This window comes from Tasmannia lanceolata, unplaced genomic scaffold (genome assembly GCF_043159265.1).
Source record: "Tasmannia lanceolata isolate RefF3 unplaced genomic scaffold, GAP_Taslan_0.1 ptg000006l, whole genome shotgun sequence".
Classification (NCBI taxonomy): Eukaryota; Viridiplantae; Streptophyta; class Magnoliopsida; order Canellales; family Winteraceae; genus Tasmannia; species Tasmannia lanceolata.
This window is the reverse complement of record NW_027518683.1, coordinates 8,628,506-8,641,720: the sequence shown is the minus strand read 5'-3', so window position 1 is coordinate 8,641,720 and position 13,215 is coordinate 8,628,506. Positions and strand designations below refer to the sequence as shown.

The 13,215-nt window shown below is 38.9% G+C and overlaps 1 protein-coding gene and 1 pseudogene across 2 annotated transcripts in view; both read left to right on the top strand.

Annotated features, from left to right (window-relative positions):
• The window catches only part of LOC143879546 (formin-like protein 18), a 35,843-nt gene extending 22,864 nt beyond the window's left edge, over positions 1-12,979 (top strand). The window contains exons 9-13 of one of the 2 annotated variants that reach the window (XM_077381982.1): positions 7,351-7,501; positions 9,431-9,742; positions 9,896-10,161; positions 10,259-11,182; positions 12,506-12,979. In XM_077381982.1, the coding sequence (XP_077238097.1) occupies positions 7,351-7,501; positions 9,431-9,579 (300 nt within the window). In that variant the 3' untranslated portion in view covers positions 9,580-9,742; positions 9,896-10,161; positions 10,259-11,182; positions 12,506-12,979. The remainder of the gene's footprint in view (positions 1-7,350; positions 7,502-9,430; positions 9,743-9,895; positions 10,162-10,258; positions 11,183-12,505) is intronic. The other variant, XM_077381985.1, reaches the window with a different exon arrangement.
• LOC143878705 (chaperone protein ClpB4, mitochondrial pseudogene) lies at positions 9,940-12,766 on the top strand (annotated as a pseudogene).
• Positions 12,980-13,215: the final 236 nt, after the last annotated feature.

Here is a 13,215-nt window from a genome sequence, read left to right as displayed (position 1 = left end):
AAGAGCTTTGCTTATGCACAAGTAAGGGTAGCGGTCTGCCGGATTGAAAACCTGAAGAGGTAATCAAGTCAGGGGCAAAGATTTCCCATGAAAAGCAAGTTGCAGAGATATAAAAGGAGTTTCTTAGTCATGAAGAATTTCAAAGCTTGAGTAATACAAGTGATCCACGCAAGAGTTGAGACAAGTGGTCTGCTAGACCGAAAACCTGGAAGAGCAATAGTCATGAGAGTTATGATTCCCTGCAACGAGAGAAGTTAATGAGATGGAGAAACAATCTCTACACAGGGTATAACCTCGGAATCTGAGTAGTGTCGGCGAGACTTACTTTGACGCCTCTTGACATGGTTTTCGAGATTACTCTGAAAGCGGCTAGCCGTACCATAAAAAAATAATACATCGGATCTAAGGGTGAATCAAAAGTAAGTCGAGTCCCTTGAATCATATAAATCTTTTTTGATCGAGTCATTAGAAGTCTATTCCTCATTCTTATCCATTTTTCTCTCAAGGTCTAAAGTTGTCTGGCACTGGAAGAGCGAGAGTACACCTTCCAAAATGCAAAGAAAATTCAAAGTGAATCCTGGTTGGGAATCAAAGAAGAGGCAAGAGACATCTTGTTTAGACCTGCTAGAGACATTAAGGCCTCAAACAGTGAGCAGCAACAGAAGGAATTCTCAGACCCAGCCATTCTAGAGATTGTTCTTCCTATTCCAAATAAAGAACCCATGCAAATCCAAATTTCCGTTACCTATCCTGGTTCTGCTTTCTTGAGACTCTTGTCATGGAACCACAACATACTAGGGGCATCTTTTATGACTTGCGTCATAAAAGATATCAAGCACACAAAAGGCAATCAGTGCCAATGTCTTCAGTAAGTTGAGACAAGAGAGAGACGAATATATCTCGAACCAAACTTCTAAACTCCTCAGACGAGTCCACTCTCCTGAAGAGTCAACTTTCCAAGAAAATCACTTTCCCCAGTGGAGTTTAGAATTTGCTCCCCAGCCTTCAATCTCCAGCAGAATGCAGTTCTCTTGGTAAAAAACAAAGAGAAGAGAGATACCCAAATTCTAATAGGTTATCTGAGTCCGGTTCTCAGCAAAGAACTCGCACTCCCAATGGTTCTCGACAAGAGACAATTAATCTCTCAGTGGAATTGATTAAAATTTTCGCATTCAGAAGCAAAATTGTTGTTTGTACTTCCTAGCATTTAGTATGGAGAACAGCCTTTACACAGGTCCATCTAACTGTTATTCTGGTGAAGGCCTTTTCACAGGTCCATCTAACTGTTTTGGTGAAAGCCTTTCCACAGGCCTATCATACCTTTGATTCCTGTACCGTCTCATATAGACTTCGGCTTGATCAAGGTATCCTCGACCTTTCGGTTCATTCGCAACCAGGTCAATCCTTTGAGCCTTTGACTCATTCGCAGTCTCGCTCATATCCTCGACCTTTCGGTTCATTCGCAACCAGGTCAATCCTTTGAGCCTTTAACTCATTCGCAGTCTCGCTCATATCCTCGACCTTTTGGTTCATTCGCAACCAGGTCAATCCTTTGAGCTTTTGACTCATTTGCAGTCTCGCTCATATCCTCGATCTTTCGATTCCTTCGCAACCAGGTCAATCCTTTGAGCTTTTGACTCATTCGCAGTCTAGCTCATATGTTCGACCTTTGGGTTCATTCGCAACTTGGTCAATCTTTTGAGCCTTTGACTCATTCGCAGTCTCGCTCATATCCTCGTCCTTTTGGTTCATTCGCAACCAGGTCAATCCTTTGAGCCTTTGATTCATTCGCAGTCTCGCTCATATCCTCGACCTTTTGGTTCATTCGCAGCCAGGTCAATCCTTGGAGCCTTTGACTCATTTGCAGTTTTGCTCATATCCTCAATCTTTCGGTTCATTCGCAACCGGGTCAATTTTTTGAGCTTTTGACTCATTCGCAGTTTAGCTAGTGTTCCCGACTTTTCGGTTAATCTATAACCGTGTCAATCTTTCAGCTTCTGATTCTGTCAGGCTATCACCTCTGTGGTTCAGTCATGACCAAATCAACCTCTTTCTCATGATTCATTCGCATTCAGGTTACTACCTTTCACTTTCCTGCTCATTCGCAGTTAAGGAAAGTTCGCAAATACTCAGTTATTCAAATCAAAATCCCAATGACATCTGGTCAACTTTAAAATCAAATTCTGGCATTTTTGGTTCATTCGCAACCATGCCAAAATCTTAGACTCTTTGGCTCGTTCGTTGCCAAGTTTCTCGCCGATTTCTTGATTCATTCGCAAACAAGGTAATCTCCCTGACTCGGACTCATTCGCAGTCGAGTCAATCTTTTAATTCTTAGCTCATTCACAGCTAAAATCAAATTTATGACTTTCGGTTCATTCGCAGCCAAGTCAATTTTTCGGTCTCATAGTTCATTCGCAACTAGGCCAATATCCCTGGCTCTGGCTCCTTCGCAGTCAAGCCAATCCCTTGCTTTTTGGTTCGTTCGCAACCAAGCAAATTTGTAACTTTTCGACTCATTCGCAGTCCAGTCAATCCATTACTTTTCAGTTTGTTCGCAACCAAGCAAACTTCTTGACTTTCCGACTCATTCGCAGTCAAGTCAATTATCCGGTCCTCTAGTTCATTCGTAACTAGGCCAATATTCTTGACTCTGGCTCCCTCGCAGTCAAGTCACCCCCTTTGCTTTTCGGTTCGTTCGCAACTAAGCAAATGTCTGACTTTCGAACTCATTCGCAGTCAAGAAAGTGTCCCGATCTTCTGGTTCGTTCGCAACCCCTGATTCTCTGACTCTGACGCAGTCAAGTCAATTCCTCGTCTTCTGGTTCAGTCGCAACCAAACCAATATCCTTCTCGGCATTCTCGCAGCCAAACTAACCTTTCAACCTCGACTCGCTCGCAGTCAACCCATTTCTATCCAATTTTCAAGCTCGTTAGCAGCCAAAGCAAAGCTTCTGATATTTCTAGCTCGTTCGTAGCCAATCGATCCTATTGATACTTTTTGCACGGGATGTCCGAGCAATGTCCCTTCAAATTTTTTTCCTTTGGACGCTAGAGTAGCGCCATCTAGAACCCTTTTCTTTGAACCATATTCATCCGGTATTTTGGGCCAGTCAAAATGTGTTGTCTTTTCAGCTTTGCCATTCGTGTGACAAGCAAACTCTGCCAAAGAGGGGCATCTGTAGACACCTCATTTTGACCGGACCCTTTTTTTTTCCAAAATTGAATAAACCCCAAAGTTGAAAAACCCCAAAATTGAATAAGTTCCTGGAAAATCGAACCAAATGCTAGAGGATACCCTCAAGATTTCAATTGAAATAGCCTTTCCAATAAGAAAAGACAAGTTGAGATTGTGTATATATCGTGAAATGGTGGTGCTAATCAGAGAGGATGAGAAGAGTTGGTGTGGTCATCAAAATGTGGTGGTGCCAATCAAATAAGACAAGAGAGGTTGGTGTAACTATAAAAAATATGGTAGTGCTAACATCATTTGAAAAATGGGCAAGGAATATATATATATATATATATATATATATATATATATATATATATATATATATATACCCAGACACCTCCCTATAGTATAAAAAGAGTGGTTAAAATACACTAGGTAGGGGGCTGTCAAGTGTAGAAGAAGGGGGGTGAATCACCTTAAAGGTGGCTGCCCAAGGAGGGAAATGGGAGGCCAAATATCATAACAAGGGGCTGACTAGGGAAGAAAGAGGGGGGCTGAATTTGTCATATCCTTTATATGGCCTGATGAAGGATTCTACAAAAGGAGGGAGAATCTCTCGTTAAAAAAAATCAGGGGAGTGCATTATTGATTGGGAGGTGTGATCATACCAATAAAAGACAAAATTCATCTGAAAGAGAAAAGATAGCAAGGGGTGCAATTGCCAAGCTTAAAGGGTGTTAATCTTAGCCTCATTTTCACCTATAAAAGGAGAGATCGGCTGTGAATTTGGGGAGGCCTCATTTTTAAAATGAGAGAGAGAGAGAGAGAGAGAGAGAGAGAGAGAAAATGGGGCTGAAGTTCCATCTATCCGATTGGATCTAACCACCATTCCTACTCCATTTACCTTGACAATCATCTTCTTCTCCACCCCAACCCCACCATTATCAGCCATCAAACCCTCTTTTTGAGATCCACCATAACCAAACCTTAATCATACGCCATCACACCACTAATTTCGGATCTGAAGAGGGAGAGAGTGACATCCCATCGAAAACCCTAACCCCATTTCTTGTTCTTCGATCCGATCCTCGCCGGATTCCGGCCAGATTCCGGTCGTCTTTCTCGTCACCGGCAAATATTCTCCCACCTTGTTTCATCTTGCTACATCGTTCGTTTCTCTTCTTCATTACTTTCTCTCATCTCTAAAACCCTAGATCTAGTGTATTTCCTTAGAAATCCAACCTTAATTTCCATTGATTCCGATTCGACGGCAATTCCGCCATCACCGTCGAGATTCTCTACGATCCGTTTATTTCGATACATCAATGTCTATGATTAGAGGCTCTCGATCTTGAATCAAGAGTAGGAGGAGCAACAAGCAAAATCAATTCCATCCATGACTTGATTCATCTGTAAGTCTTTTGGTTTATCCTCTTCATTTTCTTTTGAGATGTTCTGCTTGTGAAATGAACTAATTCTTATAATTCGTTTTGATAAGAAAAGGTCGATTTCATAAAGGAGTTTTTTGCAAAATTTTGTGAGAGATGATCAAGGGTTTCACTTTTTTTATCGTAGTTTTTTTTTTCCTGATGTTGAGGTTTTCTTGCATTGCAAGTATATAACTCATGCTTATGATTCTCAACAGTTGTTTGCTTTCCTTTCTAAACACACATCTCTGTGTTGATTTTTTTTTTTTAAATAATAATGTTTACCTTATCTGTGTTCGTTTTAGCTTTATCATAGCTTTTAAATTTATTCATTTTTTTGTTTAGCTTGGATATTGGAAGTTTGAGTGTAGAATCCTGGTAATTGCTTAGTGGAAGGGATTGGGATGGCCTATGCAAGTATTGGAACATGGTAGTATCTACAGCAGAAACATTTGAAATAGAGATTTTAGGTTGTTACAAGCTCCTTCTACAAAGAATGATTTAGGGTCGAAACGGTGAGATTTGGGGGTCAACTCGGTAGAATGGGGGTCGAGACCCCCCATTTTACCGATTCGACCCCCATTCTACCGTGTTGATCCCCAAATCTCACCTTTTCGACCCTAAATCTCACAAACTTTTGGAGTTGACCCCCAAATCTCACCCCGTTTCGACCCTAAATCTCACAAAATTTTCTTGCTCGACCCAACTTTCTCTTCTTCCTCTTTTTTGTTTGGATCTTTCTGACATTTTCTATTTTTTCTGGCGTCGTTCCTTCTTTTCTCCTTCTTTTTCATATTTTCCGGCTTCTTCCATTTTTTCCGGCATCATTTCTTCTTTTTCCGTCTTCCTCCATTCTTTCTCTTGAAGGGCATTTTCATCTTTTTCTCATACAATGCAATTCCGACGTGAATTCAAAATAAGCACCAATCTTCTATCATATCATAAATAAAACGCATTTTCTATGTCGTTTACCCAAATATGAATTAACACTCAAAAGTTTCTGTAAAATCGCCTTAATAACGGGAATGATATGAGCATCCAGGCCATTTAACCCATGGTACCAGTCGTGCGGTCTGATGATGTCACGTATGCGTCAGACAGTCAAGGGCATTGATTCTAGTGAAAAAAATTGTGAAAAATTCCTTGCTCTGATCCCAAGTTGGATTTGTTGGAGGTCAGAGTAATAGAGGAAATGAAGAGAGAAGAGATGAAGTGAATAGAATAGTTCTGTCTCCGGGCCATTCTTGTATATTAATGATATAAAACCTCCATGACATAGAAAAGACACAAATACCTTCCAAATATAATCTAATTCCCATACAAGAAATAACCCTTATTTCCTACCAGATGTAAACACATGTTTATAAAAACTACGACGATTTGCTCCCCTAGTATCCAAGAAGCCATATACTGAATAAAATGTTTATACCGGGAAATGAAAAGAGCTTCCTTGGAGATCATCAATCTTCGGATTAACGCTCTCCTAAAGTTGAGGATTGAAAAGCCAATTAATTTGCGGATTATGACACCAAAAATTCTACAAATCATGGCACCATTCCTTTTCGGGAAATGGATTTTGTCAGAGGTTCTCTCGTCAACATCTGACTTGCTTCGATCGATCTCTAGGGGATCATATCTAAAAAAAGCCAATCACACACTATATATCACTACACAGATCAAGTTTCAAACCATCGTATCGTCAAATGAGTGAGTGATCTCTCCAATGGAAGTCTAAATCACTACCCCGATCAGTCTACAGATCAATTGGTGACGCCAATCGATCTCCACATCGTCGTGGCTGTAAATCTCAAATTCTTGAAGATGGATTAACAAGGATTTTCCTTCAAAAAGAAATATAAATAGACTCTTTCCAGGACTCTACAAAGAGACGTCAAAAAAATGACTCAAAGGAGATTCTTTCGGGAAAATTTCTTTACAAAACTAAATTTAAAATAGTTGGGCTAAGGATATTGGCACTGCCATGTATTGATAATTGCACGAACTCATCTTGTCCTTTTTAATTGGCTTGTGAGAGCTTTTGGGATTTGTAAAAACCATTAGCAGCTATTTAAATAATAAAAGACAAGGGGAATTAGTGCAATTATCAAAACATGGTAGTGTAAATATCATTAACCAATAGCTGATCCTACTCAGTAGAGATTTTCATCCGTGGGAAATCTCTTTTTAAAAGAGTAAAAAAAAAGAAACCTTTTTTAAGATCCTCTACAACTCAAAGGGTCTCCTCTCTGAGAGGACCTTTTTACAAAAATGAGTTTGTAAGAGAAATATTTACTTGACAACATGTTAATTTCTTATTTATATTTAGTTAGAGAACCTCTTGATGAATAATCAGAGGTGTTTTCTTTCTTTGAGAAATGTAATAATGTCTATTAGAACAAAAATTTAATAAGGCAACTGATGTTGGTGCTATCATGTTTTGATAATTGCACTAAATCATCTTGTCTTTTATTATTTAAACACCTGTCAAAGGTAATCACAGTTTCCCAAAAGCTCATTGAAGCGAATTAAAAAAAGAAAAAACAAGTTGAGTTTGTGTCATTGTTAAAACTTGGTAGTGCTAACTGCTAATATCAGTACCCTTTGCTTAAGTTCAGTTCACTAACTGTATTTCTTAGCTTTTGTTTTTGTATCTAAATTTTCATTTTCTTGTTGCTAGTTTTTGGTACAAAGCATGCACATATTTGCTCTCTATTGTATTTTTCTTCATCAAGTGGTATTCTTGTGCAGTTGATCTCACTTGACATCGGTCAGCTAATTGCTGGTACTAAGTACCGTGGGCAATTTGAAGAAAAAATGAACAATATTATACATGAAGTAATAGCTTCACACGGACAGATAATTCTTTTCATTGATGAGATCCACACTCTTGTGGGCGCAGGTATGCGACATATTTATGTTTATCTTCCTTGAATCTCCGTCCATTCTCTCTTGATCCCAGGAAATATGACATTTTCATTCATTTGGGCTGTTGTTTAGAGTTAACAAGGTATTTTTCATAATTGTTTTCATGTTTTTCGATATAATTGTATCATGAATTCCTAAAGAATTCAAGACTTAATGTTAGTAGTGCTATTCAAAATGCAGCAATTATTGTCTGCTGATAGCTTGACATTCACTTGAGAAGTCCTAGAATAATATTTCAACCAAGAATATTGATTCACAATGTAATTGATCCCATGTCATAACGTTGAAGCAAAGAATTGGTAATCATATGAGGCAAACTATGTTAGGTGCATATGGCCATTTGAAACAAAGTAATCAAGTTCAATTGCAAAACAGAATATTCGTTGACCATTCTATGGCCTAGACACTGCCTTTAGTAATTTCCCACAATATTCTATTTAATTTCATTTCATTAATTCTCACGATGAAAAAAACACCTAATGGAGTCTGGGAAAATATCTAAGCTGTGATTTATATGCACAGTGTAGAGATAGAATGTCATTCCAATCCATATGTGTTTTAACTCTCCAAGCAGCTCTGCATCAAAGATTCAGGAGCTTTGGTATATTTCTCCGGATATGAGGTGGATGAAAACAATGAAGGCATAAACGTTTGTGGCGGATGTATTGGAACTGTGACTCAAAAGCAGGACGAATTGAAAACCAATAAATCTCTCTGAGTTTAACTCTCCAAGAAGCTCTACATGAGAAATTCTGGAGCTTTGATATATTTCTCTGGAAGTGAGTGGATGAAAAGTGAAAACAATGAAGGCATAAAACATTTGTGGCCAATGTATTGGAGCTTAAGGTCTCAAACTTCCTCAGAGTCCTCCTCCCCTTGCGGCTAGCATTTCATATGCTTTTTCTTCATTTTCCCCATCCTACCTTTTTTAGAAAGGTGAAGGGAGGTAGGTTGGAATTCTAGGGTCCTTGCCTTAACAGTAAGGCTGATTGGTTAAAGGTCACTTTTGTTCCTCGTACTCCTTCCAAAATGATTGTGTAACGTAATGAAAATCATGTCAATAGATAAACAAACTGAAACGGCAGGAAAACCTGGTATGTGATGTATAATTTTTGTATAAATAATGAAAAATTGTTCAAGAGTTTGTGACTTTGTGTTCTCGAGTATTCTGTGATTCTCATGTAACCATTTTTGTTATCCATTATTCCATTGAGAGCTACATGCTTATTAGAAACTTTATACTTACATATAATGTGTATTTTCTGTGTGCTATCAATGTGTCATTTTGTTTGGGAATAAAGATGGGGGATTGTTGTGGAGATTGGAGAGGAAGAACTTCTCAAAATTGGGCATTAGAAAAAAAAAGTGTGTGTGTGTGTGTGTGGGTTGCATTAGCGTACACCCCCTCTAAAAGTTTTTCATTTGCTTCTATTAGCTTACTAATCCAGGTGGTCTCAGCTACCTTATTTTCAGCCTTTATTTTTTGAGATAAACTTTTAAGGAACATATTAGAATGATCTGTTGAGAATTCGTTGCCCTGATTATTTTATTTGTTGTTTTGGATTAGGGAAGTGATATATCCGCCCCTTTTGAGTACTTGGGACACCCAGCAGCAGTGTATCAATGAATGCAGAGGGGCTGATGTACTTCACGTCTGTAGGATTCAATAGGGCTGATTGCTACGTACAATGCTGATCGGTGTCCGAAGCAATCAAAAGGGGTGGATATATCACTTCCCTTGGATTAAGCTGCTACATTTCTTTCTTTTTAATTCTTGAATTGAAGTCCCTTTTGTTCTTGCATTCGTTTGTTCATAATATAGCATATTACAATTTGTTATATTGCATCACGCCTAACTGTTTGTTCATTATGATACTCTTTCTTTTGTCAACAATGGATGCAGGGGCTACAAGTAAATCGCCTTTAGATGCTGCCAACTTGTTAAAACCTGTCTTGGCTCGCGGGAAGTTTCGTTGTATCGGAGCAACTACCGTAACTGAATTTAGAGACTATATCGAAAAGGACCCCGCGTTCGAGCGCCGATTTGAATAAGTTTATTGTCCTCCAAGATCTGTTCAAGAGACAATTTCGATCCTTCGCGGATTGAAAGGACGGTATGAGTTGCAACATGGTGTCGCGATTTCCGACCATGCACTAGTTACAGCTGCAGAGCTATCAGATCGATATATTGCTGGGCGTTTTTTGCCAGACAAAGGTACATTAGGACGTTCATACTTTTAAGTTAATAACCTTTTGTAGAAAAAAAAACTTGTTGTTTCCCATTCTTTACATATCCCTTTATTGTTATGAGCTAGAAATTGCTGAGAATATCTATGATCAAACAAAACTTGATTCTTGTTATCTGCAGCCCTTGACCTTGTTGAGGGGGCGGCTGCTAATCTGGCAACGGCGATGACATTCAAGCCGGCTGAGTTGAATGTGATAGATAGAGATGTTGAAAGGCTAAAGATGGAAATATCATCAATGAAAAATGACACAGATAATGAAGTCAAAGAACTGGCTACGAAGATGGTAGATGATCTAGATTTGCTTACATCAAAGCAATATGATCTTCAAAGACGATGGGATCATGAAAAATCTCTCATGGCCCAAATTAAATCACTCAAGGAAAAGGTTGACTTTTTTTTCTTTTTTCAGTTTGATGTTGAATATATCGACATTACTATATTTTTTATTTCTGAAGTTTATTATATATTAAATTTCTAAATAGATTGATGAAGTCGAGGTAGATTTAGAGACTGCACAACAGGCAATGGATTGGAAACGTGTTGATCTCAATTCGACAACATTGATGCGTCTTCTAGGACAACTTAGAGAGTCGGAGAACAATTTGAATGAGTTTCGTATATCTGGAGAAGGACTACTTCGTAAAGATGTCAATGTAATTGATATTGCAGAACTGATAAGCAATAGGACTGGAATCCCAATATCAAACCTGCAAGAGTCAGAGAGGAACCAATTGATTGTGCTGGAAAAGATCCTCCACGAGAGGGTTGTTGGACAGGAAAGGGCAGTCACGTCGGTAGCCAATGCCATTCGACGTTCAAGGTTAGGATTGTCAGATCCAAAGCGCCCCATATCAAGTTTCTTATTTATGGGCCCAACTGGAGTTGGGAAGACCGAGCTTGCCAAAGCCCTCGCAAATTTCCTTTTCAAGACAGATACGTCATTAGTCAGGATTGACATGAGTGAGTACATGGAAAAGCAGTCCATATCACGCTTGATTGGTGCTCCACCAGGTTTGATTGGCTATGGCGACAGAGAGCGACAACTCACTGAAATTGTTCGTAGAAGACCATATGCGGTTGTCCTCTTTGATGAAATTGAAAAAGCTCATCCCATGGTATTGAATATTTTATTACAAGTATTGGATGATGGTATCCTCACGGATTCCCGTGGAAGAACAGTGAGTTTTAAAAATTGTGTGATTATTATGACATCGAATATCGGGGCACATCTTGTGTGTGAAACTCGTAGAAACACCGTTGCCAAAGATATGTATGAGCTGATGAAAAAGCGTGTTATGGATTTTGCTAAAAAAACTTTCAGCCCGGAGTTCATAAGCAGGATTGATGAGTACATCGTTTTTCAGCCTCTGGATTCCGAAGAAATCGACCGTACTGTTGAAACGGAGGTAATACATCTTATACAGGCAATACATCGTTTTTCCTATCTTCATTAAACTTGATTTATTGCTGCTAATAATTATGTTCCATATTTTTATCAACACTTTGCTTGCTCATTATTGTAACAACCTGTTCCTATGCTCGACCTGCCTAACTAGTTCACATCCATAGCACTATGCATCTTTGAGGCATCTTTGAGGCAGCTTTTAGGCATGTTGCCCCAAAAGCCCTAGCATGCCAATACATCTTTACAAACTAGTGTTTCAAAAGGGTGGGCCCAAAGTATCTCTATTTGTTAAACGTGCTTACAATAACATTCAACCACATTTTGACACTCCTCACCTCAAGTTCACCTCAAGCTTGGAGCCGAAATATGATCCTTGCCTAGCCTGTTACAAATTATTTGAAACTTTTACCCAACACCCATCACTAAATTTAGGGTTAACATATGAAGTGTTGATTTTCTTACTCATGACTATCTCTGATGAAATGGCATTCAAACTCAATGTGCCTGGTTCTTTAAAGAAATACTGGATTGTTGGCAATGCAATGGGTTGTTTGATTGTCACAATACATCTTCATAGGGCTTGGAACAGTAAAAGCCGTCTCCTGTAGAAGACTTTACCCACATCATTTCACTCTTTGTATGAGCCATGGCCCTATAATCTGCTTCATTACTTCATCAACGGATCTTGCTTCAACATTCTGTTTCTTGCTCCTCAACGTGACTAGATTGCCCATCCCAAAGGTACAATATACCCAGACATGGACCTTCGATCATTCTAATCTCCAGCCCCGTCAACATTTGAAAAACTAGAATTGTCCAATCTGTCAGGGATATATGATAACTTTATTTGAGCATCTTTTTCTTTCTTTTTTTGAAAATTGACATTATTTGAGCATCTTTTTAGATATTTCAAAATCCTACAAAGTGCATCCCATTATTGTTTTCTTGGTGAGTGCATGAACTTACTAACGCAACTGCATAGGTTATGTCTGGCCGAGGGACCTTCGAGTAAATAAACCTATCAACCAATCTTCTATACTGTCCTTATTCACCTTGGTCAGTTCACCATGGCTGGGCGACATTTTCTCCCCATTTAAACTTAGCAACGGGGAGGGTTTTTTTCGCAAAAAACTGTAATGAGATTTGGGAGAGGAAATTAGTATGATTATCACAACATGATTGGAATCACATGTTTATTTTTTTTTTCCTTTTTGAATTGTTGTAATGCATCTTTAGTTTTTCTACAATGCCTCTTTCTTACTCTTAGTGTCGCTCGGCCTCTATGAACATGTTATGTTAATGCAAAGCTGTGGTTGCTTTACAGCTAGCCATCCTGAAGGAGAGAGTAAAGAAGTTGAAGTTCGATCTCCAGTTCACGGCAGCAGCCGCTCGTTGGCTTGGTACAGTTAGCTATGACCCCAGTATCGGGGCTAGGACGGTTAGGAAAACCATCGACCAGGCGATCACGAATCAGTTCCATCGCCACCTATTGAGCGGAGATTTCGTGGCAGGAGATTCAATATCGATTGATGTCGACACATCAGAGGATAGTTTGGTCTTCAAAAAGTTGGTATCCGACAGTTGAAATCGCTTCAGTTTTTGCAGGAGTCATGTGCCCTGGTGAGAGATTAATTACAGAACCAGGAAAATTAAAATTCTGAGTTTTTAGTGGTGGGTCATTATCCGATTAAAGTGGGACGGCAATATGCCTGAATTGTGATGGCCATCTATGGACCGTACCACCGTACATGTAACAATGGATCCAGCTCTATGGTACTTTGGAATGCAGGAATTTTCTTAGAAAATTTCTAAAGGAAAAATATTTCTAGAATTTCCTATTCCTTTAAACACCAAAAAAGACACACCTGTATTCTCCTTTTCAGGACAAATTAGTGTCTCCAATTGATGAGAAGTGGCTAAAAATCATGAAACAGAGAACTTTAGGTTTGACTTGTTCCTAATTTTGAGGCACTAGTCACTCAGGAAAGAAAAAACTTTAGGATTGACTTCTTTGTAATTTTTAGGCACTTTCTC